Source organism: Alligator mississippiensis, chromosome 13 (genome assembly GCF_030867095.1).
Source record: "Alligator mississippiensis isolate rAllMis1 chromosome 13, rAllMis1, whole genome shotgun sequence".
Lineage (NCBI taxonomy): Eukaryota > Metazoa > Chordata > Crocodylia > Alligatoridae > Alligator > Alligator mississippiensis.
This window is the reverse complement of record NC_081836.1, coordinates 5,027,049-5,054,350: the sequence shown is the minus strand read 5'-3', so window position 1 is coordinate 5,054,350 and position 27,302 is coordinate 5,027,049. Positions and strand designations below refer to the sequence as shown.

General features: G+C 41.1%; 1 protein-coding gene across 1 annotated transcript; it reads right to left on the bottom strand.

Moving 5' to 3' along the window:
• Positions 1-3,909: 3,909 nt before the first annotated feature.
• On the bottom strand, positions 3,910-27,130 carry MICOS10 (mitochondrial contact site and cristae organizing system subunit 10). The gene is made up of 4 exons (XM_014601991.3): positions 27,026-27,130; positions 8,393-8,440; positions 6,948-7,057; positions 3,910-4,149 (listed from the first exon to the last, which is right to left on the bottom strand). Exons 1-4 carry the CDS (start codon positions 27,090-27,092, stop codon positions 4,141-4,143), a joined length of 234 nt encoding a protein of 77 aa, XP_014457477.1. The 5' UTR covers positions 27,093-27,130; the 3' UTR covers positions 3,910-4,140.
• Positions 27,131-27,302: the final 172 nt, after the last annotated feature.

Sequence of the window (27,302 nt, the reverse complement as noted above, 5' to 3'; positions counted from 1 at the left end):
AGCTGGCAATTAGAAGATTCTTCACCATTAGAGTAGGGAGGTTGTAGAAGAGCCCTTCAATCAAGGCGGTGGAGACAAGGTATATGGCTTCTTTTAAGACAGGCTTTGATCCATTTATTAACAGGATTTCCTGACATGATGCCTATGATAGCGAAGGACTGGACTCATTGATCCAGGAGGTGCCTTGCAGTCCAAATGCAGTTTCTAAGGAGCACTTTCTTCCTAACCAATACACAGCACCAATACCTTCAAACTATCAGAGATTTTGGACATATTCCCCATCCTCCTCTTGTTGAGATCTTAACCTCCTTTGGCTTCTGTCTCTTCAGCCTGCCCCATAGAGGGCCCTCCTTACCTCTTCTCCCCTCGATTGTGTAGGGATTATTCCACCAGACTTTGCTCCTCTCCTTTTCTCAAGGTGTTTTATAACCACATTCTCACAATGCTCCTGTGAAGAAGACCAATAGAAATACTTGCCAGGGAAACACAGAAGTTACGAGTCTTACCCAACATCTCACCCAACTATTAGTGGAAAGCCGAGATTGTGACTACCTGAGGACTCACTGATATTTAGTATGCAACTTCACTATGACAAACTTGGGAGGGCAATGTCAGAAGGTCATATGGGCTATAGTGCCTATCCTGAGAGTCCCTGGAAGGGGTATGAAGAGCGAACAGACTTTTCTTGAGATTCCCTGGCCTAACAAGTCAGAAAGAAGGGATGATTAATTCAGCTTCTCAAGACAAGAGTTGAATTCCCATCTCTGCCATACTCTCTGGGTGACTTTGGCCAAGGTCATTTATAACAGCCACCTCGGGTTCCCCATCTATAGAACAAGAATGATACGCTTTCCTACCGTTATTTATTCAATTTGCAAATTCTCCAGGGCAGGGACTAATCTTTATTTGTATGTACAGCACCAAGCACAGTAAGACCCTCATCTTGGTCGGGGCTTCTAGGCATGAGTGAAATACAAATAAATTACAATATTTTGATCAACACACCAGGAACCCAGATAAACAATCCAAAAGCAGCTTGATATTTTCCCCTCCCGCAGTCTGCTTTTCTGTGACTTGTTTATCCATCTCCAAGCCTCAGCAGACATCTAATCAAGCTGCTAAGAGGCAGATTTGTGGCTGGTCAGGCACTCAGGGAGCTGTTAAGCATGCAAAATGAGTTCCATTCAGCAAACAGCACTTTCTTAGTTGGAGATGCGGTTTCTTTATTCACTTCACACCCTCTATTTTCCTATTAAAATTACACTAGGGATGACACAGTAACTTCTCCACTAAGAGGCCTCCTTAAGTTCTGGGTGGGAACACCTGAGTGTTTTAAGCCTATCTTGTTTGCAGTCTTTGGTACTGATCCAAATCATGCTTACAGCTAGATGAAATGATTTCAGCAGGCTTAAGGAAGAAGGAAAAATGTGATAGTTTCCAGATGAGCGTATTATACTAAATTTAACATTCCTTTTGGTATTTAGAATTTCTACTTTTTCCCCTTCCATTTATGTAATTAGAAATCAAGCAGCAGGAAACCGTTCCTATTCCAACCTCGGTTGGGAACAGTACAGTCTTACTCCCATCAAGTGAAACAGGAGACCTGTTCTCACATGGAGACATTTTGCATAGTTTGTTTGGACAGGTTCAAAAATGGGTCTCGAACAATGCAATTTAAATTAAACCACAACAAAGAAAGGCCAATTATGGGTTAGTTCAAAAAAGCTGAACAGGGAGGTCTTGGAAGACAAAGAGAGAAGGCTTAAACCTAAATTGCTAACTATCCATTTCCAGTGCTTACCCCCTTTTAAAAAAAAAAAAAATCATGAATGAGGATACTCTTTTTGCAGTCTGTTTCCATATCTACAGTAGTGTATTCTACAGGAACGGTCACTTTGCTGACAATATATGGTGCTTTGGGAAAAGACATTAACTCCCACAGTATTATTAGACCAGAAGGGAGCCATGGATCTCCTGGCTCATACAGGCAATAAGACTTCTCTGAATTAACTCTTATTTGAACCAAAGCACAATTTTTCCAACCCTCTCTTCTCACCCACCCCAACCAATCTTGATTTAAAAGTTGCTAGGGACAGAGACCCTTACCAAAGTCATTCACCCATGAGTCTGGGCCAAACCCCACGCCAGCAGCTAATGCTTTTCATGTATGTGTGTGTTGGCAGGCAATATATTTAAAGGGCATCACAACTCTTTTTGGTTTAGATTCTCTTGTCCTTTACCCAGCTGGATACTCTCCTCTTGAGCTAAACCCACTGACTTCCCAGACTACTAGCACTGCAATGAATACAGAACTTAATAAAAAGCTTTCCAAACCACAGAAGAACCATGGCTCCAAAGTACACAGCTCAAATTAAAAATTGGGGCCAGATAAAATGATTCAAAATTGGGAAGGAAAAAAAGAGAGAGAGAGATCCTGTTTCCAATAAGCTGTTTTGACCTGACTGATTAATGCAGTCCAGCAAGGGAGGAGGTGGTAGTGGTGATGGAAAAACAAGGACATGCCCAAGCAAATGGTGCTGGATGGTATCATGCTTTGATAGTGTCTAATACTGCCCTGGCACCGAAGTGATTTTATCCAACAAATCTGTTGCTCTAGGCTAAATCTTCAGCTTTTGCTTACTTTGGGCACAGCCTGGCATGTTTCTTCAGCATGCAAGGTTTTTGCTCAAGTCCTCAAAGGGATGCGGGGGTGGACGATTGTTGTAATCCCCATGGCCAAATCTAGCGATCATTGCCCAGCGATAAGAAGGGAGTTTCTCAAGCTCTTTCTGATCTCCAGATACCTCCTAACAATCTACCCCCGTGTCTTTTTTTTTTTGGCAAAGCTTCGAAAAACTATTGTGCAATTTTTGTTTTCCATTGTGTGTCTTTTTGGAGAGAAATTTGTTATCGTTCTTCTTTCTGCCTGGCTCACCATGGAGCAGAATAAACTTTCAATACAGGAAATATCAGTACTGGCCTTTAACGTCAGTGTAAAAATAACGAGCATAGGAATAAATAAGATGACTCCTCGCAACTTCCTCCCTTCGTTACATAGGATGCCTTGGTGGTGACACATACCTCTGGAGAGGGGCAGGAAACTTCGTAACAGCAAGGATTCCCATCTTGCCCTGCACAAGGACAGCTTACAGCAAATGCCTCAAGAATAGTTCGTAGCAGAGAGAAAATAAGGAATTCCATGGGTACAGAGGCTAGTTTTGCTGGGTGGAGATGAGGTGAAAAGAGACTAAAGACGAGGAGCCAATAAATGAGAGGAACTTGAGAAAGTGTTCTACAAAAACCAGGGCGAACGTAAATCTCTGAAGAGAAGCTGGAACAATGAATTTCCACGTCCCATCTGTGTCCCATTCCCAGGTATTAAAACCTAAGGCTGCTCACAGAGAACAGGGGTGAAAAAACCATCAGCCCAGAAGTAAGCTCTCTGCCAGATGGCTCAAGCATCTGCTTAATTAGCCCACTATGGAGGGCAAGTTTCAAACCTAGCTCACTCCATGACCCATGAAGGCTTCAAGAAGCAGCATCAGTTCTCCAAGCCAGGCGCACTATTTTTCTCTTCCATCTGTTTGGAGAGGACAGAATTCCTCTCCTAAAGGCCACTGCTGGATAGACATGGCAATGAAATATTTTTGCTCCTCCTAACGCCGGCACAAGCGGCAGGGGGCTTATGGGTGATTTATGAGGTGGGAATATTTCTCTGAACTGTATGCTGGGGGGGTGGGAGTTGGGGGAGGGCTGCCTTTGAGAGTGGGGAGGAACACATGACGGCTGTTGTTTCAGAAGGACTCGCTCACTGGCTTTTACCAGGTGGTCCCAGCTGCTGGGAGTTCAAAAGGAGCCCTCTCCTTCCATTCACATATGCCAAAAGGCCAAAAAACAGGGGAGCCCATGTTTATTTTAGTTATTTATTTCTCAGAAGAGCTCCTTCTTGCACCTTCCAGACAAAAAAAATACAAAACAAGAGACAGAGCATTGTTTCAAATACAGAAACAAATACAGTTTGTTGGAGTATAAAGAGTTACTGGTAGCAGTGTGTCAGAAGAATGGTGGCTTATTCCAGGGGCACTTCAATATTCCTGAGGAATAACCATGATTTCTCCTTTCCTCCCACTGGGATATTAGTCACTGTTCCTGTAAAACAAGAAAGCTCACATTATAAAACTTCACATCCTAGAGCACCTTCTACCACCCAGGAATGTCAAAGCAAACTGTTTAGTCTCATAACACCCGTGCAAGGCAGATCTGAACCAATTTTCATAACTACACCAAAAGCAATAACTACATTCAGAAAAAGAAATGCGTTGCAAAGCTAGGAACAACCAAGACTGCCCAAGTGTCTGCTTCATGCTCTGTTGTATGCGTGCACACACACATCATCATCCAGATACAGTATAAACCTCACACAGGAGTACAAACAAAATGCAGTGTCTGGGCTTGTCCAAGATTGTAGCAGCAACAGAACCAGAGACTGATGGCTCAGTATTTACTTGCTGGGTTTGTGGTTGTAGCCGTGTTGGTCTAAGGACACAATTCAGGCAAGGGCCACCTGAAGAAGGGTGACTGCCTGAAAGCTTGCTAAGAACTTGTTTCCAACTACTCAGTTGGTCTAATAAAAGATGGCATACCTACTCAAAGAACCTTGCCAGTATTTACTTTGAAGTTTCAAATCGGTCCATCAAGGTCACAAACACCTAACCCCATCTAGGAAAACCTCCATCTTATACTCAGGCCACAAATATGAATCAAGCAAGTAACTGAACTGAGAAGCTATGAACTACCAACCTGAGAGCAGTGGAAGCTGTCTGCCTATGGCTCAAGGAACTAAAAAGGGGGTTGCTTAATAGAGAATTAGCAGAATTGTACTAAATACTTTTGGGGATGTTTAGGGGCAGTGTCTTGCTTTATAGACATCGCCTATGTACAGGTGATAAACTCCCTGCTCGTTCATTTTAATAACCAAAAGAGAGGGACGTTTCACTGCTACAAAGTTAGAATCAAGTTAAAACTCGATCTCAGAAGGAAATGGTGTGCCCAGCTCATGAATGCTGGACATTTTGGAAGTTCAACTTAAATTCCTGACAGTTGTTTGCAAAGTAAAATCCTAAAAGAATTTACTTCAGGTCAGTCTAAATGTTTCATTTAGATGAAAACCATTTTTTTCTTAAAAAGAGTTTTTGTCCTACGATTAACCACAATTTCAATACTCTCTTTTTTAACCAGCCCGCTAACATTTGTTGGTGCTTTGACACTTTCAGAACATCCCTTTTCAAAATTGCCAAAAAGCTTCCCAGCACTTCCGTCAAAGAAATTCACCTCCTCCTCGCAAGAACTTACATGCTTCAAAACTAGGATTTTTTCAACAACCAAAAAAAATTGTCAAAAGAACTGCATCAAACGTTAATTAAAACATTATTTTCTAAGGAGGAAAAAAAACAGATGAGCACGATAATGCAACATTTTCCACAGTCTTAACCATCAGAAATGAAATAATTTTGTTTTAATAACCCTGGAGCTATTATCCATGACTATACGTTTTGGAGAGAATTAATATTAACCATTAGATGGATTCGTCTGCTCCTTCCCTCCCTGTAAAATGCTCAGATTATTTGAGCCAGAGGAAGCTAATGGAGACAGCATGCTGGAAACTATTTCTCCAACTCTAGTGCTGTGCAGGCAGCTGCGCTTCTTCCTTCTAGTGTCCCTCTGATTACCTCATGCTCAGTGGGACCACCCTCGCCACAGAGCAGAGATTATTCCTTAATACAAATCTAAACCCTTGCCAGGCTAGATGCAGACTTAGTCTTCTAGTGCCCAATGTTCTCGAGTGGTTTTACTTTGTCACAACAAGCATCTTCCAATGGACACACTGTTTTTCAGAGTATTTGAACAGGACATTTACCCAGTCTCTTCAAACCAAAGACATCTCATCAGTTTATTTTAAGATTCAAGGCTTCAGACTAAGGAGATTCCCCACAACAGACTTGTGTTGATCTAATACACTTGAGAGCAAATATTAAACACTGGTTTAGACGAGCAACATCTAGTCCTAAAAAGTTACTGAGCTGCATTTAGGAGCATTACTTTGCTTGCATAGAAAGGGTAGAAACAGAGTGCCCGATACCCAAAATCACTTACTTCTCTAATATAAAATGAAAGTCTGTTTAATGTAAATAACTGCGCTACAATCACCCGGACAAAACTTTTCTAAGGAAAAGTTTTGCAATAGAAGTGTTTTTTGGACTGCAGGACTTTGTTGAATGCTAACCCTCCAATAAATGCAGAGAATGCCAGCCAGACTTTGTATTCCTGATTGTCTAATAGTAAAGAGAAGCAGGGGAACAACACTTCCAAGCCTTCTATGGCCATCACTGCACCCTTTTTACCGGGTCATTTGAAGTCTTCTGGCAAATTCTCTATGTGGGTCTTTCTGAGCACATAAGAGAGCATTCCTAAAAAGTATACCATTCTACTACTGTATCATTGCAATGCTTTCAGCAATATATTCCTTCACAAGGAGTTATAATGCATATTTTGTGATCAATGTTGCTACCTGCAGCACAGTATTTCCTAGCAAATGTGTCTGTATGACTGGAGTCAGAGTATTTATGGCTAGATTCATTTTCCAGACTTTTCAATGTGTATTTTGTTACATGCACTTTTACTTGTGGGAAAACCACCTGCAGCATAAACGGATCCTGGAAAATTCTAGTGCCCTCATAGGGGCTGGAATGTAATAGATGTGGTAATTTGTGAAGTCAAAGAGCATACTGATTATTTTAAAGCCCTTAAAGTTTGATAAGAACATAGCACACAGGATTTCTCTTTGGGTTTGTCTTAATATAGGTTTCTTCTGTACTCTTTAGGTGAAGGTATGAATCTTTAATTAAGCACTGAAGAGTGTCTAGATGTACTGGTATCCCAATACTTACTTTTACAAATTTGCCATGGAGAAGATATGGAGATTGGAAGTCATGTTGACAATTGGAATAAGCCATTCCTAATCCCAATCCTGACCCAAAAGCAATAGGCCACGTCTTTCCTGGAGGGGGGCACAGGAACAAAAGAGACCAAAAAATTAGGCAAAGCTGCTTTCTTCTCAAAATGCAACAAAAACTTCTTATCTAACCTAAAGCCAAGTTACTACAAGACAGGGACTGTCCACATTCAGGTTCTACGAATTCCAAAACTTGCTAAAAAAGCCCAATTTAGAAAGTAAGGTCAGAAGGCAAAAATAGCATTTAGGGCAGGGGTGGCCAACCTGCGGCTCCAGAGCCACATGCAGCTCTTCAGAAGTTAATATGCACCTCCCTGAATCTTTGCACAAGCACACGGTGCTTCCATATGGAAGCTGGTCACAGTGCGCTGGTCATCAGTTTACGCAGGCTGAGGAGCTGGCCTGCTGTCGTCTCAGGATCTTTCAGATAAGATCTGTCCTTTCTATATGCAAGACTTTGTCTTTCATTGATAGACTGATTCAAAATCTGTAATCCAAGAGGGGGTTTGTTGTTATACAAGCATCAACAGTAATAAAAAAAAAGAGGGTTCTGTGATTTGAACTTAATTAGCAGAGCAGAACCCAGCCCATTCTACAAAACCCTTTTTGGCTCTGCAACACTGACAGAAGTGGCAAACACTTGCTATTTTTGCTGTAGGCTCTTTCAGGCAAAAAGCTGGCTTTAGTGCTTGTATAAAAACTTACCCTACAGGGAACAAAATCCTCATTGTTGTTCTTGTAATCACCAAAGGACCTAGGGAGAGCAATTCTGACTAGGCATGCAAGGTTTACAAAGTAGCCGTTTCCCTAAAAAAGTGTATTTTAAGGAATCTATCGTAAATCAGAACAGCTTACATTTTCTTGTGCAAACAGAACTTGCCAGTTAGTATTCTGAAGGCATGCACCTTCAGTGCTTGCGAAGGATCTGAAGTCAGGCACAGCATGTGCTCTGTCACCTGTCCTAGAGTTGAGGATTATGCCATTACCAAGAAAGAGCAATTAAAGGAGAAAAATTAAGATTAGCTAGGGAGAAAAATTGTGTGTGTTAAAACCCCGACAGAACTGGCAAGGGCTGATGTCTACACATGCACTTCATTAGTCTTTAAGTACAGGGTCTACTGCAGTGCCAGGACTTTATAATCAGAAGTCTGACTTCATGCCCAGCTAAAATTTTGAGATGGTCCATACATGGTGACCTTGTTTAACACCAGTTAAGTTTTGGTAATTTCACTTCCACTAATCTGTCTGGATCAGTAATGGAAGAGTTGGCATAACACTCCAATTCACATTTACATGTTTCAAAGGATTGTTTAAAAAATAGTACATCCACAACAAATTATGATTCTGAAATCAAATAGTCAAGAAATGGGACACACTTACTTTTGAAGAAGGTAACTGAGAAAACAATTCCTAAACCAAAACCAGCACCTGCAAAAAAAAGAAAAAGAGGGAAGTATCATAAGGAGAGAGTTTGAAAATAAACAATAATGGAAGTAGATTTTTTTTTTATATTCCTTGTTCTGGCTCAAGAATGCTATCCCAATCAGAAGCATGTACCGCTAGAAAAATGGTGTAGGCTATACACAGACTTCAAGTTCTTTGTTGCTTAAAATTCAGCTTTTGCAGACAACACATATGACAATCCTATCCACGGATGTATCAGACACTGCAATGTTATATATAGAGCTGAGTATAGCTGACAGTTTTTTTCATACAGTTTATCATGGGGTCCAAGATGGGTCCAAGGTTTGTTTATAACTAATGAGATGCAGGGAATATATATATATATTTTCCCTGCATCTCATTAGTTATAAACAAACCTTGGACCCCATGATGAGCTGTCACCCTCAGCTAAGGAATCGGCCTGTATTTGGCTTGCTGTCACTGGATGAGACGCTTAAAAAGATCAAGGGCACAGATTTGCTTTAGGTTTGCAAATGGCTATCAGGAGTGCTTCTCACTGCTCCAACATGTGTCCTCAGGGCAGCAAACTTTGATGGCTGATGTTATTCTGTATCTTGCAAAAGAAAGCTTGGGGCTGCTTATCTTTTATATCCACAGCATTCATTAAGCAGCAGATTTAAAACAGGTTGAGAAGGAATGATTCCTTACATCCTAGACATATGACATGCAGCTTAAATTGTAGCAGCTCTCCATCACCACTATGGAGCCATCTTGCCTTGTTTAAAAAAATAAATAAAGCTTTCCCTTGGGCAATGCATATTAAGAAGTCTCATGTGGGGTGGCTTTTGCAGTTTCAAAAGGCATTAAATAAAACAGTTAAAAAATTAAGCTCAAAATTGCATTCCCATGCAAGTTGCATTCCTATGCAAGTTGCCGAAGGATTAACAAGACATCCAAGAGCAAGATTCAGCCATGTATGCACTTTAAAAAATTGAAAAAAGTCAAAGGAAGAGAAAAAAGAAGAAGAAAACAAAATGTTGTCACGTATGTTTGAAAGAGCACTGGGCTTGAATTCTCTTGTTTGGATGCAGAACAGACCCAGCATGCTTAAGGGCCAAGGAGGCTGATAACTATTAAAAGGAACACTTCCTGCTGCAGGGACTACTACAGACAGAGCAAACACTGCAGGACTGGACTTAAGAGTATACTGGCACCAGGCTCGGTTGGACAATGGAAATACTTCCATACCACTAACCCTTTTACAGGACATCCAAGTTCCCCTTTTGGATTCCTTCCACTTCCCACACTGACTTTTACTATTTGCAAAGAAAACATAATAAATGAAGCTTCCACTGCTTTATTACTCTCTGCTCCAATTAAACAGCTCTGTACTTTGCTGCCTTAGCTAATAATTAGTGAAGCATTGCAAGTGCTTTTTTTCATTGGGAAAAAAATCTAACCAAATGGTAAATATTAGGAAATGAGATAATGATTTGATCTTAGAAGAAATAGAAAGACAAGAAAAACCTGACATTTGTGCTGAAACAGATCAAGTTATCCAGCTGTACTAAGGAGCTAGAAATTGGAATTGTTTCTGAAAGCTCTTGTCTTTTCAACATCGTTTGAACACAGTTTCCTTAGGTCCAGCTATGACAGAGGTAATGCTACCAGGGCATTATGGTTTCAGGACAGAACTACCAAACATGCAACAGGGAAGTGATCCTGACATAAGTCCCCTAGACATGTTAGCAATTGAACATTGTATAGAAGGTCAGGTTCTTGCTCTTTTTTTAATCTTCTTCACATTACAAAACCTGGGGAGGAAAAGGGGAAACCATATCCTCTGTTGCCCGGTCAGACTTTCAGGTATTTTTCTCCATTTGATTTACTAGCAGGTACAATCATTGTTAAAAAGTTTCTGCCACGGGATTCCGATTGCTCAAAGACACACAGAGCTTATGCTGGAAGCAGGAGAGAAACAGCAGGGTCATCATTCATACACTTGCCCCAAATGGAGTTTTTCTTCTGTACCTCTGTAATAGCACAGCTGGTGCTGGCTCTGATAGAAGGTTTATGCTATTAAGGAGAGTTACTAATCTTGAAGAATCCATCACGTGAATTCACGAAATGGACCAATGCTTTGGCCCCCTGACCCAGGGCTCCTTTTGAATCTTTTTCCTACCATATGTAGCCAAGCTGCCCCTTTGTTCTGGTCTGACTGCTGTACTAGAATATCTGAATTTGAATAGCAAGTGATTACTTCAAACAGGCAGGCAAGACAGCATAAGGCATCAATTGAACTGTCCGGCTTAGCAGGCTTGTCACGCAGCAATGCTGCTTCATGCTTCCTGTCCAACGAGAGATTCTCTCTGCCAATCCAAACAGTTTAGCTAATCAATGAGAAATGATTTACAGAATGAGAAATTCTGTGTCATCTAAATGCAATGCCCAAGAAGTTATTACTGCCACAACATTTTCCATGTTACTGGTCAAACCCATGTTCTTCTTGCCAGTGCTGTGGTAAAGCAGTTTGTTTTTCAGGTTATGATAATGAGGAATTATGTACTTAAAGGACAAAAGGTGGGGGGAGAAATAAACCAAAAGTTGTATTAAATGTTGCTCCTCATTATTGTAATAGCCCCTGAGACTCCTCTCTAATCCCTTCCTTCTCCACTCACTCACCAGCCTCTGGAGGAGGATTAAAAATAACCCCATCAATGCTGCTTCTTACCGGCTGGTAGGGGAGCTGCAAAATGAACATTAGAGGAAGACCATACTGCCTCTGCCAACTGCAAATTATACAAGGTCAGGAAAAGAGCCCATGTCTTCCACGGGGCAACGAACCACCCCTGGACACACCAGCTAGTGCACTGTAGACGTTTTAAGGCAAAGAGAAAATGTGTCCCTAAAGGAACCTTGGTGGGAGCCAAGTGAGAATGGTATAAGTGCAGCACATTACCCAGAGGACCTGGTAGAGGAGGCACTTTTGGAGCTCTAGTTATCTGGATTGCTGGAATTCAAACATTTTGCTGTGGTGACAAGCACGGGTTCCAGGAAGGCGATCTGGGATTTCAGACCGATTCCCGTGGCATGACATGGTGACTGTGTTCAAAGCTACTTTACCCCACCCTTTTCCAGCTGAAAGAGGAAAACAGAAAATTAGTTCTAGAAAATGATGTCAGAGATTTGGATCAGCCTGCTGATCCAAGGCACATGGAAGGGAGTCCAATTGCTAATGCTTTTTGTTATCTGTGAGAGGAGGAGATTGGATAAATGTAAAGCCAAAGAACAGGAGATCTGTTTCCCTGAGGCCTGGTCCCCATCCCAAAGGCTGTCAAACTTCACCCTTCTCCCTCCTGGGGAGCGGGTTAGAAACTATGGTGATCTCACAGCTGGAGTTGCCGTGATGAGGAACCATAAGAAACACTCAGATTTTCTGCCCACCGACGCAAACCAATATTTAAGGGGAGCCTGCTTTTTACTGGTTGGCTTTTCCCAGTAAACATTGGTTTGAACTTAAAACCAGAAGCCTTAGCTACGTTTAAGTTTTTGCCCTGGATTGGTAAGAAACTGTTGCTGTGGATAACTTCTCACCCATCTTCATCCCACTAGGAAGTATTTGTGGTTATGTGGTCGTTTCCTGTGTCTCCAAGAAGGCGGCATAAACCAGTGCCTCTTGGAAACAAAAGGAACCAAAAGTCATGCATTTTGCTTTAATTCTATATAAAGTTACACAAGAGATAAACAATGGCAGAGCCTGCTGATGAGTTTTACAGGTTCAAGTTCTCACATGCTCAATTTCCTTTTAAAAAAGGCAACATGTTGCTTCAAAGAGCCTCCCACCTGATCAAGGGACACTAAGTCTGCAGCTGTTTCCACTAAAGATCGGCACCTCTAGGCCAGGCTTTAACTTCATAACAATAAAACATGAAAGGTTTATCTTACAATAAAAACAAACGAACACGGAAAAAGCGGAGGGCTTGATCTGTGCCGGGCAGCTCCCCCCACCCGACCCCTTCTTGCACGACAGGCTCTTTGGAGGAAAAGGCCACAGGAAAGAGTACAAAGCATTTTTCACCTCCTATGACAGCTTTAAATGTTTAACTAGAAAAACAGCCTCTTCGGCCCTGTCAATCATTTCGGTTTGAACCCATTTACAGGCAATGCTGACAGGGAACGTTAAGGATCTGTGCACATTTTTCCTTTTTAAAATGTTCCTGCCTGACAGTAAAGGCTGTTTACATACAAGCAGGACCATACGGAATTGGGATTAGGCACGAAGCCCGGTCTCCAGAAGCTCATCTCTATACTTTTTTTGGCTCGTGTGCTTTCAGAGAGAAATATCATCATACCCAAAAATCAATCTAACACACACAAGAGCACGTGCCTTATACCCAACAGGACATCATAAAAGTGTCTGGTAGATAAACAAGAATCTCCAGGATGGACTCGTGCCCCAACAGTCCATCTGGGAAAAAGGGGTTCTATAAATTCATCGGTGCTCCCTCCAACGCAACGTGGTTGCCGCATGAGCTTTTCTAATCTGCTGAACCAACTGCAGGCTTAAGCCAGGACAAAGCCAGCCACACCTAGATGAGTTTTTCCTCTTAGCAGTCAGTTTGAGACTAAAGGTGAAAAGATTAAAACACACTCATTCGTAGTTGGCAGCTGCTGTTATGGCACTTGTTAGAGCCTTTTCAGTTGTTAAATACAATTTTCTTTTCTATTTAAACAACTCCCACCTGAAGACAGATGCAAAATACTAAGCTGCAAGCTCCCTCCCTTCAGGTTTTACTCTTTTACAGAAGAGCTAAAATAGTAAAAATGAAAAATAAGCTGCTGGAAAGCAGCTACTTAGTACTAAGAAAGTAGTGACCAGCCTGGTACACATCAAGCCCTCTGGAGATGGCAGGATTCAGGGACGTGTCCAGGGCATCCAGCCCTTGATACATTTAGCCAGAAAAAGGACACTAATCCATCATTACATCCAGCCCTTCTGGACAAATAGCCACCTCTTTCAAAAAAAACCACAACATTCAGCACAACCCCATTGCCTTGTTGAGACGGTGGTGGCAGCAGCTTAAGGGCAAAATGGGAGTTTTCATCCATTCAATTAAACTACTACTTAAACAGATTTCTATTGCTAAAGAAGAAACTAAATTTCAGAACAGTATGTTCCGATGAAGTATTGCTACTGCAGCTAGGCAGAGTATGAGAATAGTTTGGGGGGTAATTAAGAAAAACTGAATGTTATGTATAAATATAGTTTGTGGACCATTTCTTAGTCAAAATTAAGACACTGTACCCTCCATTTTCTCTGTCCCTAAAGTAAAGACATTTGGCAAGACCCATAGTCAATTGTGCCAAAATATGGCAGGAAGCCTTCATAGGTCAGAGCCTCCAGGGCAGTATTTAGCAAGAATTAAGTTTCTAAGAACTAGTGATCATTTAATAAAGGTGCTTAGAGTCCAATTTCAGAGAAAAAAATAAATTTAACAGACTCCAAAACTACATTGCTTAATCTTTTTGTGGCCGGAATCTGATTTTTTTCCAGTAAGTGCCAATGCCTCAATGGCTTCTTTTTAAAGTCTTTTTCCTCTCTCCCCTGTTGTGTGGATTATTTATACAGAAAATAGGGAAAAATGAATGATGGCACAGGCAAAACAGTGAAACTATATACAAAGTCCTCACAAAAATGTATATTAAAGCATTAAAGGAAAAAAAGACGCAGAAAAGAGATTTTTTTTTGTTTTTTGGTCTGGACATAATAATCTAAAATACTAGAAATGATAGGATAAAAAAGTTCTGATATTAGTGTAATTAAACTGGTATCCCTTTAAGAAAAAAATAAATAAAATAAACCCCTCACTCATGATTTCCAGAGGACCACCTCTGCCAACATTTCTATCCAAAGGCCAAGTTCAGACACACATGTGAACTTGCACCTACTATATAACAGCTCTTTCCATGTGTGGAGATAAAGTTGCTGGCCATCTCACTTTCCAGATATACTGACAGTAACTGCAAACAGGTACACCTAGCAGTACAAGGCATTTATTCTCTCTGCCAACTACAGTGAACAGGTTAGTGCAGCAGAAGGAACACAGATTTCCCTATGTCCTCCAGAAAAAGAGGAAGGTAACTGGAAACAAGAGCAGGGAGAGGTCAGCAGACCAGTAAGACAGCATCGCCTCTTGTCCAGGTTGAAACCATGTCTACACTAAAGTGCTCTATTAAGCACTCCTGCTGTGGCACATACTACACTGGTAGAAAATTCAGCTTTCCCATATAGCTGCAAACCCTTCCCCATTGCTTCGCAGCAGAAATGCAGTTTTATTCATATAATGCCATGTACACTTGGAGCGTCTTCCAACCATATTGGTCATGGACCTCACCTCTGCCAACACAGCTTTGCCAACAGAAAGAAGCCTGTAGTGGCAATGTAGCCTGACATCCATGGATAATTTAGAAGGAAAAATGTTACAATGGTTACTCACTTATTAAAGGAAATGCCATGGAAAGAAGCCCGAATCCTCCCCGTCTCCAGCGAGGAATTTATAATTTATGAGGACGTGTTCCAGTAGCCCTTAAGTTCCTCAAAATTCTTTACAAAAGTAAGTTTGATATATCAAGGAACCAAGAGCCAGGAAACAATCCCACCTACTGGTATCCTGTCACCGGGACAAATAAATGAGTGAATAGTTTAGGACGCAATTTGACTGACGTTCCTTTCCACTAGCTGGTTGGGCTTTATGGCAATGTCACAGACACATACTGTCTTCCAAAAGCTTCACTACTGCAGCTTCACTGTTGCACTAGTGTAGAGGACCAGGGAGTCAGGGCATTTGGGCTTAACTTCCAGCTGAGCAGACCCTACCTTCTAAAGCAGGGTTTTGCAGTTGGCTGAACCAGTGTGGGGATCATAGTTACAGAACAAGCCCAGTTTTCCCTTCTCTCCTAGCAGAGGTCTTCCATCTAGAGCTGTGGGGTTTGATGTAAAGGCCAAGCAGGACTCTGACCTAGCTCCTGCTCATTAACTTTGGCTAATTAGCTGAACTGATGCCCAATCCAGAACTGAAGCCACTGTACAGCTCCAGTTCCAATGGTAACAGAAGCGGAGTAGTCTTGGTTTCACACGTTTCAGAGTCCTCTCTGTCCTCATGTAAGACATCATGCAAAAGGAGTCAAAAGGCTCCTTTCTTCCCTCCTTGCAATTTGAAACCAAGTCCTCCATTAGCTGCAGTACAACTAAAGGGAACAGGAGCAAGCAAAAACAGTATACCAAAAAAAAGTTTCCAATGGATGCCCTTCCATCCAAAAAGTCTTCCAAGCAAGATATACAGTATATGCAGAAGGGAAAAAAAAGATAGAGGGGGAAGGGAAGGGATTAAAATCACTTAATTTTAGGGAGGAAATGGCATTCAGAATTTAACTACCATTTGATTAGCCATTGCCAAAACACAAACAAAAAAAATCTCCCCCTTTCTTCCTACTTCAAGTTCTGCAATCCATCAAGATATGCACTGCTCCAATGTTAGCACATTTAACAATATGCAGCCAATACATCGGCGAGGTGGTGAAAGAGCATACATCAAAAGTTAGCCAAGATATGCCCCCATCACCCTGTCACAGCTTAGCGATTAAACAATTGATGGCAAGGATGAAATGCCTGCAGATTGAACGCCCAGGGCATGCTGAAAACAGAGCCGCAAACAAATGTCTGTTGGGCACTTGGCAGTAAAATACAATGTTGTGTTTGTGCCTTTGCCAAAGTCTCCAATGACCTACACCTATGGAAAAAAATGCTTGTAGTGGTAGGGGGCGTCAGATCTAGCATTTTTTTGGTAAGTCAAAATAAAAATAAATATTCTGATATCTGGTTTTATGTCAGGAAAGGAAGATGCGAGTTGTGGCAAAAAAAAGCAGTAAGGACAAGAAGTTTTCTAACATCTGAAGTAAGTTGGGTTGGAGGCCCAATTCTGATCACACAGAGAGTGATGGAAGTCCCTTTTACCTGTCTTCCAAAGTCAAAACCTGTAACGCAAGCTCGTCAGAGGAATAGTCTGGACAACGAGAAGGATGAAACCTGCTTCTAAACCTACCCGCTCCAATATCAAGCTGCATTTCCTATTATTATCAAAAACCAGTCCTGAAAGATTAACTGTCCAGTCCCTATCAGCAACATGTTAAGTTTTTTGAGGTATCTTTAAATGACATTTGAAATTTGCTGAATGGATATTCTGCCCAGCGTTTTTGCCTGTGGTTATTCAAAGCAGTAATAAAAATCATTTGAGATTTCGGAGTAAAAGGGGAGACTAGACGCTCTTATGCAAAACAAGGGAGCAATAAAAGAAAGGCACTGTCAGACAGTTTTACAAGATTCTTATTGACAGTAAGCACGCAGAGCTAAACTTCAAGTCAAGCAGCAAAATAACACTTTTTGTTTAAACAGAAGTTGACATGATACTATCCCACTGAAACACTACTATGAATAGAGTAAGCTCCTAAACCTACAGTCTACTATTTTATATGCAGCTAGCTCTTGAGTTCCTCCAATAAAACCAATTTTTACTATTAGCAGCTGTCCTAACATATATGTTTGAAATACACTGGTATTTCTAATCTTCTAAATTTCCATTCATTTTCATGAATTTAAGTTCTGAAGAGTCGCACTGTACAAATAAAAAGGACAAAGCCGAAGCCTACCATTATTATAGCCACTAAATGAAACAGCTTCTTAGCTAGTGTTTAGACCCACCTTTCAATAGACTACATGTTGAATAGTCATGCATCTTCCTCCTTATATATTTTTTTATCACCATAAATGTGCACTTCCCTAACACAAGTCAGTGAGGCTGACAATCCAAGGAGCTGAACACCTGTCTACCAATTCATACTCACCCAGAACAGCACAAGCATGTGTGAGATCCAACTATGACCTCTGCTATGTAGAGAGCTTCCTAGTCTACATCAGGAATGGCATTCGACTAGAGCAGAAGTAGAAAGCCTATAGCCTAGAGGTTGAATTTGGCATGTTGTACGTGTGGCTGAATGACACATCCTCCTTTATTAAAAAGCTCAAATAAAGTTTATGGCCCTCATGGCTACAGAGATAGCTTTGTAATTATACAAAGCTGCAAATGTTTTAAAATGTCAGTTTACTTCCAGGTATGTTACATGGAAAGCTCTATAATCAGCCCAGTTTTCAGAATTCCTGTTGTTACAGGAAAGAATGTTTTTGGCCCATCTTCAACCCCTTCATAACTGTAGGCAGGATTACCAAGAACTGCTGACACTGCAACCCAGACAATGGATCTCTGCAAATCATTCAAACTGTAGAATGACACTGAACAGTTCAAGATGTTACCTTTAGTATTACGAAAGACAGCTAATGAAATGGACAGGATGAAGTGAGTCAAGAGAAACCTCACTTCAATTACAGCAGAAACTAAAGTGAAAAGTGCCTTTTTTCTCATAAACAAAGTTTCTATTAAACACAGATTAGAAGCATTTCTCTCTCAAATGTCAAAACAAACAGAGGATTAGAAGGAAATGAGTATTACTACTCCAGTCACTATGGGTTATTTATGAGCTTTTAGGCTGAAGCTTGGTCATGTACAGGCATATGTTGAAATAGTAAAAGATCTCCTCTAAATAAGGCATTTCAATATAGTAATCTGAAATGTTTGCCAAGAAACAAGCAGCTTTCCCAAGGTTTCCCTTCTTGTAAGAAATGGATTATGGTGTTTAAATCATTTACCACACTTAAACATTTGAAAAATCCTCTAATACGATTTCAAAGAGGGGCCTTGGCTGTTTTATATGTTGATGTTCTCAGGAACAATAAGAAACAGGTGTTCAACCTAGTATCCTTTACGAGGACAAGGCAGGAAATCTTTCATCCATTACTGTCACTCCCAGGAAATATACATTAAAACTCTAGCACAATGACTAGAAGGTAAAGAGTAGTTCAGAAATGGAAGGTGGGGCATTTATTTCCTTGTCTTCAAATCACAAGAATAGTTCGTAAAATCATCTGAATGAAAAAAATTCTAAATAACCTTAAAATCTGCCATAATATAATTTCAAGTAAGACCTTGACACTACTTAGTTTGCAAAGTGCAGGACTAAGTATACTCACTTATACATCCCACAATTTCATAATGTAAGTTTTTATGCCACTTTCAACCCATTGGTTATCAAAAACATCAGTGTGCAAAGTCAGGTCAAGATATAGATTTACTTTTTTTTTTAAAAGCATGTCACTTACGGCTTCTTATATTTAAAAGTGAAGACAGAAAGATCCTGTTTTCTCACATTTCACTCAACTGGATAAAGGCTGACTATGAAGATATTAAAGTGACTAGCCTCACTTTGTGACCCTTGCACACCAGCGTTAATAGAGAACTTAGCTTGAGTTCAGATTATTAGTGTCTTTTTAAAAAAGCCAGTCAGTCAAGGAATGAAAGTTAATTTACTGTAATGTACTGATTTCTCCTGGAGGCAGAAGAAATCCTGGCTGACTTCAATGCGGCCACGATTTCACCCACTGTTTCCTCATTAATGCACTGATTCTATAATGTTTTGTTTTATTAAAAAAATAAACAGTTTTGGCTCTCAAAACAACACACGCATGCATGGATGCACAAGTCATCTGGCCTCAAAGCAGAGGCATTCTTGTCCCTTCAGGAAGGCTATGTCTTTGCTTGCCAGGGGCCAGCATGAGATAAGATTAGCAAATTGGAAAGGTATGGGGGGACCTTAGAAGTCCAGTTTTGAGCACCTGCACATACCAAGAGTGTGTGGCAAAAGAACTGTGTGCATAAACTGGAAATACATAAGGAATCAAGCAAGCTTAATTCCTAGGATTCATGAGAGCGGGGAAGAGCGAAGAGGGGAAGAAGGCAGCAGAAGATTCATGACAGGTCCTAGCAGTCTATTCTCTGAAGAACACAGAAGTTCACGGCAACGGATCAAATGCAGAAATGCTGCCACAACAGTGAAAGGCAATGCCAACGATTCAGGAAGTCAGCAGAATGACCTCTATCTTCAGTTTTCTTGATGTATTAAGACAGCTTGCTTTAGGAAAACCTAAAATGTTTCGATAGTGACATTAGTATATATCAAAGCCAAAAGAAGAAAGAAATATATCATTTTGTAGTTGTCAATGCTCCATTTACTGAAAGGAAAAATTCAGTTGATTTTCTTTTTTTATGAGCCAGTCACTCTAAACTGAATGGTCAAAGCTGCTCCCTCCATCAAATACATGTTTAGAAAGCCATGTTTCGTGATAAGCAAAAAAAACCCCTTCCTGACACCCACCACCATAAGGGTAGGCACGTGAAATTTGTGTCTGATTTGGTAAATGTTCTTGACAATTCTGCAAGGAAGAGGATGAGTAGTTGTGGTTGGTAACCCTGGTGAAGACAAACCCAGGTGAAGCCAGAGTAGACCAAACCACCTGTGAAGAAACTTGATTTCAAAGAAGCAGCGTTCAAGCCCATCGCCACCTAGGCTCATTCCCCGCAACCTGGCAAAGAACGTGTTACAACTCATTTTGTCTATATTATGATAATCAAGTTAAAAACCCAATTAAGTATAGTTTAAAGACCTGAATGGACATACCTAAAGATTTAAAGCACCATTCACACTTCCCAAATGAACAGCTGCCCAAACTGGAAGTAAAAATCTGCTCCTAAACTTATGAAAAATAAGGGAAAAAGCAAGTTTGAGATGCACACTGAATACTGACCCAAGAGTCACAAATAAAGTATTGCAGTACAAGTGGATATGTATAAATATATATTTTGGCCATTTTACTTGTAAAAATTCCAGGAACTTAATCTCTAACTAAAACAATACAGCATAATTATAAATAAATTGGCTCGCACAACTGTAGAGGAAAACATGACAAACTAACACAAGACAGAGGACAGTCTGTACAAGTCCCAGCTATAAGTCTGACACATGCAAAACACACATCCCTGTATACCATAACTAATGAAGACAAGGCAATAGTCATTGTTGGCTTGCTCCCCAGCTGTGTTCATAAAAATTGTACCTTATATCCAGTATCCCACAATTCCAAAAGAACCTGGAAAACTATCCAGCAAGCAGGACTTGAGAAGTTCACAGCTTGCCTTTATTTAGATTATGACAAAATGGGAAAATTATACAGAGCTGTTCACAATGTTTGCTTTTCCCCTAACCATCACTTAGAAAAAATGTTGATGGCAATAAAAACAAGTTTTTTTTAAATGACTCCACAATTAGTGGTGCTAACCTTATCATAAAAGCATGTTATTTCCAACCCAAGTTTCAGCACTGTATTAAAAAATAATATTGCTAGACAAGAAACCACGGGCTACCAAAACGTCTGTGGTATCCCACATAAATGACTTGACCAAGATTTAAGCTCTTCGTTTTAAAAAAGGCTAAAACTGCCCTTTATTTTTAGAAATTAAGGTAGCACTTGGAATACTAGGAAATAAAGGGGATTATTGATCTGACAGATTTAGAAAATGACCTTCTTTTTGCAAAACAAGTAAAACATGGGAAGGAGTTCAGTCTCCATGCCCATGCAGCTATTAGTGTCTCTGCAGGGGCTTCAAGCAGGTGCTTAACTTTGTTAATAGTTTGTGACTTGATTAGTATGCACTGATGTTAGGCACCAACTCACTTGACGCCTAACAGATACCACTACTTCCAGTCACCATCAACTAAGCACTAGCAAACTAGAGAACTCTTACGGACTAGAGACAAATATGGTTTCCATAATTACCAGAGCAGTGCTTATATTTAAGTCTTTATGCTGTATTACTATGATAAGCAGCTGTTATCCAGGTAATAACAACTAGTCTAATTGTTAGTTGAGATAAATCCAACCTCAAAATTAGGTAACTTTGTCCAGTTTTGGGCCTCTCACTTCAAGAAAGATGTGAACAAATTAAGAATCCAGCAGACAGCAACAAAAAGGATCAGAGGTCTGGAAAATATGACAAGTGAGGAACAGCTGAAAAACCAGGATTATTTAGTATGGAGAAGAGTAGACAGGGGTAGGGATTTGATAACAGTCTTCAAAATACATAAAGGCTGGTTATAAAAGGAAGGAGACCGACTGTTCTCTGTGCCCACAGGGTAAAGGACAAGGAACAACAGTTCTAAGTTGCAGCAAGGGAAATTTAGGTTGGACACTAGGAAAAATTCTCTCACTTTGAAGGAGGTTAAACATTGGAGCAGGTTACCCAGAGATCCTGTGCCTTCTCCACACTTGGATGTTTTTAAGAGCAGGTCAGGCAGACATTTGACTGGGATGGTTTAGTCAGGGATGATCCTACCTTGGGCAGGGGATTTACCAGATGCCTTCCAGAGGTCCCTTCCAAACCTACTATTATGTAAATTTTTGTTTTGCTCTCTACTCCTTCCTGCCATACTAGAGTTCTATTTTTTGTTTTAGACCTATTTAATCCTAGGATTGGTTTTTAACTTGTCCATTTTTCATGCACCCTCCCTAACAGCTAGCTACTAAAGCAGTTGCAGCAGCACCAATATAGTCCTTTATGCCCAAGATGCTAGCAATTAGCTGAAGAAGCAGAGTAAGAGTATAGGATGAGAGGTCTGATTACAACAGACTCATTCTTTACAAGTAGAATGTTAATATTCAAAAGTTTTATTATTTTCACTGTAAGATGCCTACATGGTACCCATGACTGTGAAGCAAATGCAAAGCCCTACCTGATTATTTCATTATATGTTCAGGATAGATGGCACTATACTGGTTAACTTAAAAGACCACAACATTTTAAAGGGTCAAAATGCTGAATATTCATCAGCATGAAAAACTATCTTCTTTAGGACTTTTAGATATTAACTGACTAGATTCCATAATATTGATAGCATCTAAGTTTTATATCAGTCCAGTGAAATCTACAGATCAGTGTCACTCACTGACTGTAAGTTTCTTTACAGGTTACTCCAAGTTTTATTATTAAATATAAAAATCTTCCAAAAATATCTCTGGCTTGCATTCCTGCAGGTAATCCCTCGAGTAGCATATATCCAAGAAAAGTGCAGTATTCATTAGAAGTGAAAATTTACAACAGAAATCTATTCTCTGCCAACTGAAAACAAGACAAGGGAAGACCACTCCTGAAATACACTACTTCTAGCTCTCTTTCAATTTCCTGCAATAAGGTTTTGGAACCATGTCATAATCACAAATACCAAACCATTACCTAATAAATCAAGTCTCATTTTCCATTTATTCAGACCCATTTCATTTTGTGTTTTTTGGTTTACTATACTGAACACTCTTGCACTACTAAATTCGGATTGCTAATTATCAAGTGACTTTACTAGATGAAACAAAAACACAAAAGAGATTTCCTGGAACTCTTACGGAAATATTATCTAGAATCAGCAACTGCCCAAATGTTAATTTCATTGTATAAAAATAAGCTATGTTTTCAAGTAGGAAGGCGTTTCGGAAGATAACACGAATTTTGAAATAAAAACATTTTGGCATACAATGATCACTTACTGGACCACGTTGCTTCTTTACGTGGTTGTAAAGGGATGTGTTCAACAATGGCACCAGAATTCCCTGCTGCTGTGTCGTTTCCCACTTGTTGAACACAAAATGGTTTCATTGCAAAATGCCATGACTTTGAGACACACTCATACAAAACAACTGTTTTCTTTTCAGTATAAATAATACAAATCTGCAGCTTAATTGGCTTTAAACTATTGTTTCAAGAGCAGCATGGTCTAGTGACACAAATACAGGCCTAGGATCCAGGAGATTCCAACTTCTATTGCGAGTGCTTTCATTGACATACCGTGCTTTGTATAATCTTTTCTGGGTCTGCTCCATTTTTAAGATGCCCATCTACCTCAGTATTTGAAGTGTTAGGATCCTTGTTGTGTGAAATGAGGATCCCATCACAACACTTGAAGCTCGAGGTACTACACCACCTGCAAGCAAGATCAGCCTCTTAAGTGCACAGAGCTTTGCATTTTCGAAGTGTGATAAAGGGTGCCAAGTATCACTCAAACAGAGAGATCTGAATGTGCTAATGAAATTGGGGCATTATGCCTACTCATAAATGTACATCTAATTGGCAAGTTGTTACTGCTTTGAGACTGAAAGAACTTTTATCTCAGATATTGCTATAACAAGTTTTGAGAGGTGTTAACATAATTATATAATAATTAAAACCACCTAAGTGAAAAGTGGTAGGCCTTTGGCATACAATTTCCTACCTGTATTTTTTTCTTAAAAGAAAGGAAAATAATAAACAGAAGTTCTATATGCAGCTGTTACAAATGCTCTGTTCCGTATGCATCACTGGTGAGGTTTGAATCCAAAACCTTTGGTACTGCCTGAGCTAAAAAACTAATTATATTAGCTGACAGCAGCAAGCTATCTCACATACAAGAACACAAGCTTTCACTGCCAAATTCTGTGTCTAGTATACAGCCATGCAAAACCTGATCAAGTTTTCTCCATCCCCACTGCAGGAGTCGGGGGGAGCTCCTTCCCCATGGAATACTGCTAAGGCTGGAAATCAGATGGGCTATTGAGGTCCTGTGCTCCGTCAGGGCAAGGCCTGGACCAGCTCTATCCAACTCTCTTGCAGAGGCGGCCTGCTTTTAGGCTTCCCGGCACAGCACGGTGTTACTCCAGCAGCACTGACAAAGCTTTAAGCCTTAGTTTAGACCATCCAAACTCAAGATGTAGCAAGCCTAAGTTTTCCCAACAAAATGAACATCAGTCGGGCAACGAAGTTGTTCAGATGCTTGTACCATAGACAACCCTGAATGGAATATTGTGGGACAAGGAAGAGACATTTCTCTTGCCTTAAGGCTTCTTCCCTGACAAGTTTCAAGGGCCTGCTACAAATAATGGAACTTTCAAAGCTTTCTCCAAAAATGGAGTTCTTTGCAGCACATGGCTACTGTAAGAAATACAAATAAGAGAATTCAAACTTATCAATTTTCCAATACTCCTCCTCCTTCCAATCATTTTTTTAAAGACCTAGATTAATTGTAGAGAGGTACCTATTCCTTGATATGTGACATAAAATACATATGGAATTTAACCGTAAGATTGCTTTAACAAGTACTAAGATTCCTCAAATAAATATGTACAAAAGGTTGTTAAAATAAAAAAACAAATAAATTCACTTTTCAAATGATCTTGAATAAGTCTTTTTAAAGAGACTGAGCTGATGCTAACACTTTCTAAAGCAGTTTTAAAAAACTCCCAAAAGGACGTATTTGTTTTGAAATGACCTAAAAACAAATACTAATAAGGATATACAATCCACTCATTTCTTAGCCAGTGCAAAATCCTGATTCCACTGAAGTCAATGGGAGCTGTCAGTGACAGGATTTCACTCCAGGAGGGCCTACAGTTTCAACAAGAAGTAATACCCGATAGAACGTAATATGAAGTACATTCTTAAACTCCTTGTCGAACTTCAGGAAGTTATTTCACTCACTTTTTTAAATAAAGAAAAGCTATCTTCTCTAGTTTGGAACGACATAATTCGCTCCCCTTGGAAGCTCTTGTAACATCACTGTCATTGATTATATGTTAGTTTAGCATGGAGGCTGTTCCTCTGCTAAGACTTAATATACTGGTACTATGGTTTCTTACAGATCGCTTTATTGGTCTGTTTAGAGTTACAACTGCCTTCTGGCCACCATGTGAAGCGTGTGTGCAATTACATATATGAATTAAGTTTCTACCTCACCACAGAATGCGTCTCTTCTATCAATGCACCAGCTACATCTTTGATGTTACATATACCGTTTAAACATATACTTACCATGTATGTAAAATCCGTTTCAGATGTATATATTTTATACCGTTTTGGGAGTCATGACCTGCTTTCCATAACTTGCTGGTCTGTAGCTAAAGCAGCACTGAGCTGCATTTGGTGCACATCCAATTATGGATTTCTTGTCAATTTTCTTTAATATTAGCTATTATTTATTTAGTTGCATGTTTGCAGCCCTGACTACAAACACTTATGCATGCTCTTAACTTTCAGCAGGTGGAAATATTTTCACTGAAATCAAAGGAACTATTCTTGAAGAACATGCACATTTGCAGGCATGACACTGAAATCTGAAGGGAACAAACTTTTTTTTTTTAATGCTTGGATTATACTGCACTAAATACTCTACTGTTGCAAAACTAAGAGCAAGTGGCATACTTACTCAGCATTTATTTAAGAACAAGTCGCCCTTTATCTGCGTGGCGACACAAACAAGTTTGCAGAAACAGATTTTAGGAAACCGACACGGATCATTACTGAAATTAACAAAGACATGGTCCAGGGAAGAGCAGGACCTCAAAGCCCTAGCAGCATCAAACCACTTCTTTTGGGGTCTCATGCTTAGCAACACGGGGAAATCTACGTCTCTGACTGATCTGATGATCTGTCCAGTCCCTTCCAGCCCCTAATGACTATGAAACTGATCTTCAGCAGCGAGTTGCCAGGAGTTTAAAAGCAGGCTCCACTGTCCACGACCACTACTAGGAAACATCTCGACCAGAACGAAAATGGCACAAGATAAAACGACAGCGTATGAGCGATGCTGCAGCTGCGATGGTCCAGAAATGATGCAAAAGGCAAGGATTTCTTGGCGGGATGAAGTCAGACAGGCTTCCGAACGCAAGACCCGAGGAAAATATCTTTTATGAGATTGTCACTGGGATAGAGAAAAGCTCGCGACAGCAAGGTGTTCTTCCCCAGGTCTTCATTCTAAAGCTTGTCTCGCTCGATCCTAACAACTTTGTTAGTCCAATACAAGATAACTCTGTCGCTGGGATCGAGCGAGACCAGCTTGCGATGGCAAAAAAACATCGAACGCTGTTTAGCTAGGAACAATGGCTACACATGGACGGAGAGCAGATTTAGGTTGGACATTAGGAAGAACTTCTTCACAGACAGAGTGGCCAAGGCCTGGAACGGGCTCCAAGGGAGCGGGGCTCTCCCCTACCCTGGGGGGCTTCAAGAGGAGACTGGACAAGCGCCTGGCTGGGGTCAGCGCTCTTTCCTGCCCAGGGCAGGGGGTCGAACTCGATAACCTACCCTTCCGACCCGGACGTTTACGAACCTGAGGATTTGACGGCTCGCCTCGCTTGACCCTAACAACACTATCAGTCATTTTGTATCGGGTTAACCATGCTGCCGGGATCCAGCAACGAGGCCCGATCCCACGGTAACGCACAGCGTTGTCACTGGTATCGAGCCAGACGAGCTTTGGAGGGCCGAGCGAGGGGGATTTTCCTCCGACTACGCCGTCGGTCCAATAAAAGCCGGATGCGCTGTCGAGGGAAGAAGGCCGGCACGCGAACGCTCGTCTGGCTGGATCCCGAGGATGCTGCCGGCCCCACGACAGACGGCGGCGGAAGAAACCCCTGCGGCTCGGCCCCACGCCCCCGGGCGGCAGGGAAGGGCCATGGGGAGCAAGCGGGCTCCCGGCCGCAAGGTGCCCCCGGGCCCCAGCCGCAGGGCAGGACCCCGGGGGGGGTGGAGGAGCGTGGCCCGCTCCTCACAGCGCCGGGGTCGCGGACGGGCCCCGCTCGGCCCTTACCCAGCTTGACGGCCGAGTCGGCCAGGCAGCGGTCCCACTTCTTGCCCAGGTCGCTCTCCGCCGCCATCTTGCTCCCAGCCCCCGTCACCGCTCTGTCTCGCGAGAGTTGCCGCCGGCGCCGCGGCGAGTCTCGCGAGAAGTCAGCTTTTCCCCCGCCCCAGCTTGACCTTGACCATCCCATAATAATACGGAAGGAGGGGTTCCTCCCTCCCACCCCCATGGCTCCTTCCCTGGAGAGCCTGGCCCTCACCCCCAACCCCATTTAATCCCTTTATTC

Coding starts and splice junctions, on each gene's coding strand:
- MICOS10 (XM_014601991.3), bottom strand. CDS start 27,092: ATGGCGGCGGAGAGCGACCTGGGCAAGAAGTGGGACCGCTGCCTGGCC. Junction 8,441..27,025: donor CGACTCGGCCGTCAAGCTGG/GTAAGGGCCGAG, acceptor TTTTTTTTGCAG/GTGCTGGTTTTGGTTTAGGA. Junction 7,058..8,392: donor CTCAGTTACCTTCTTCAAAA/GTAAGTGTGTCC, acceptor GCCCCCCTCCAG/GAAAGACGTGGCCTATTGCT.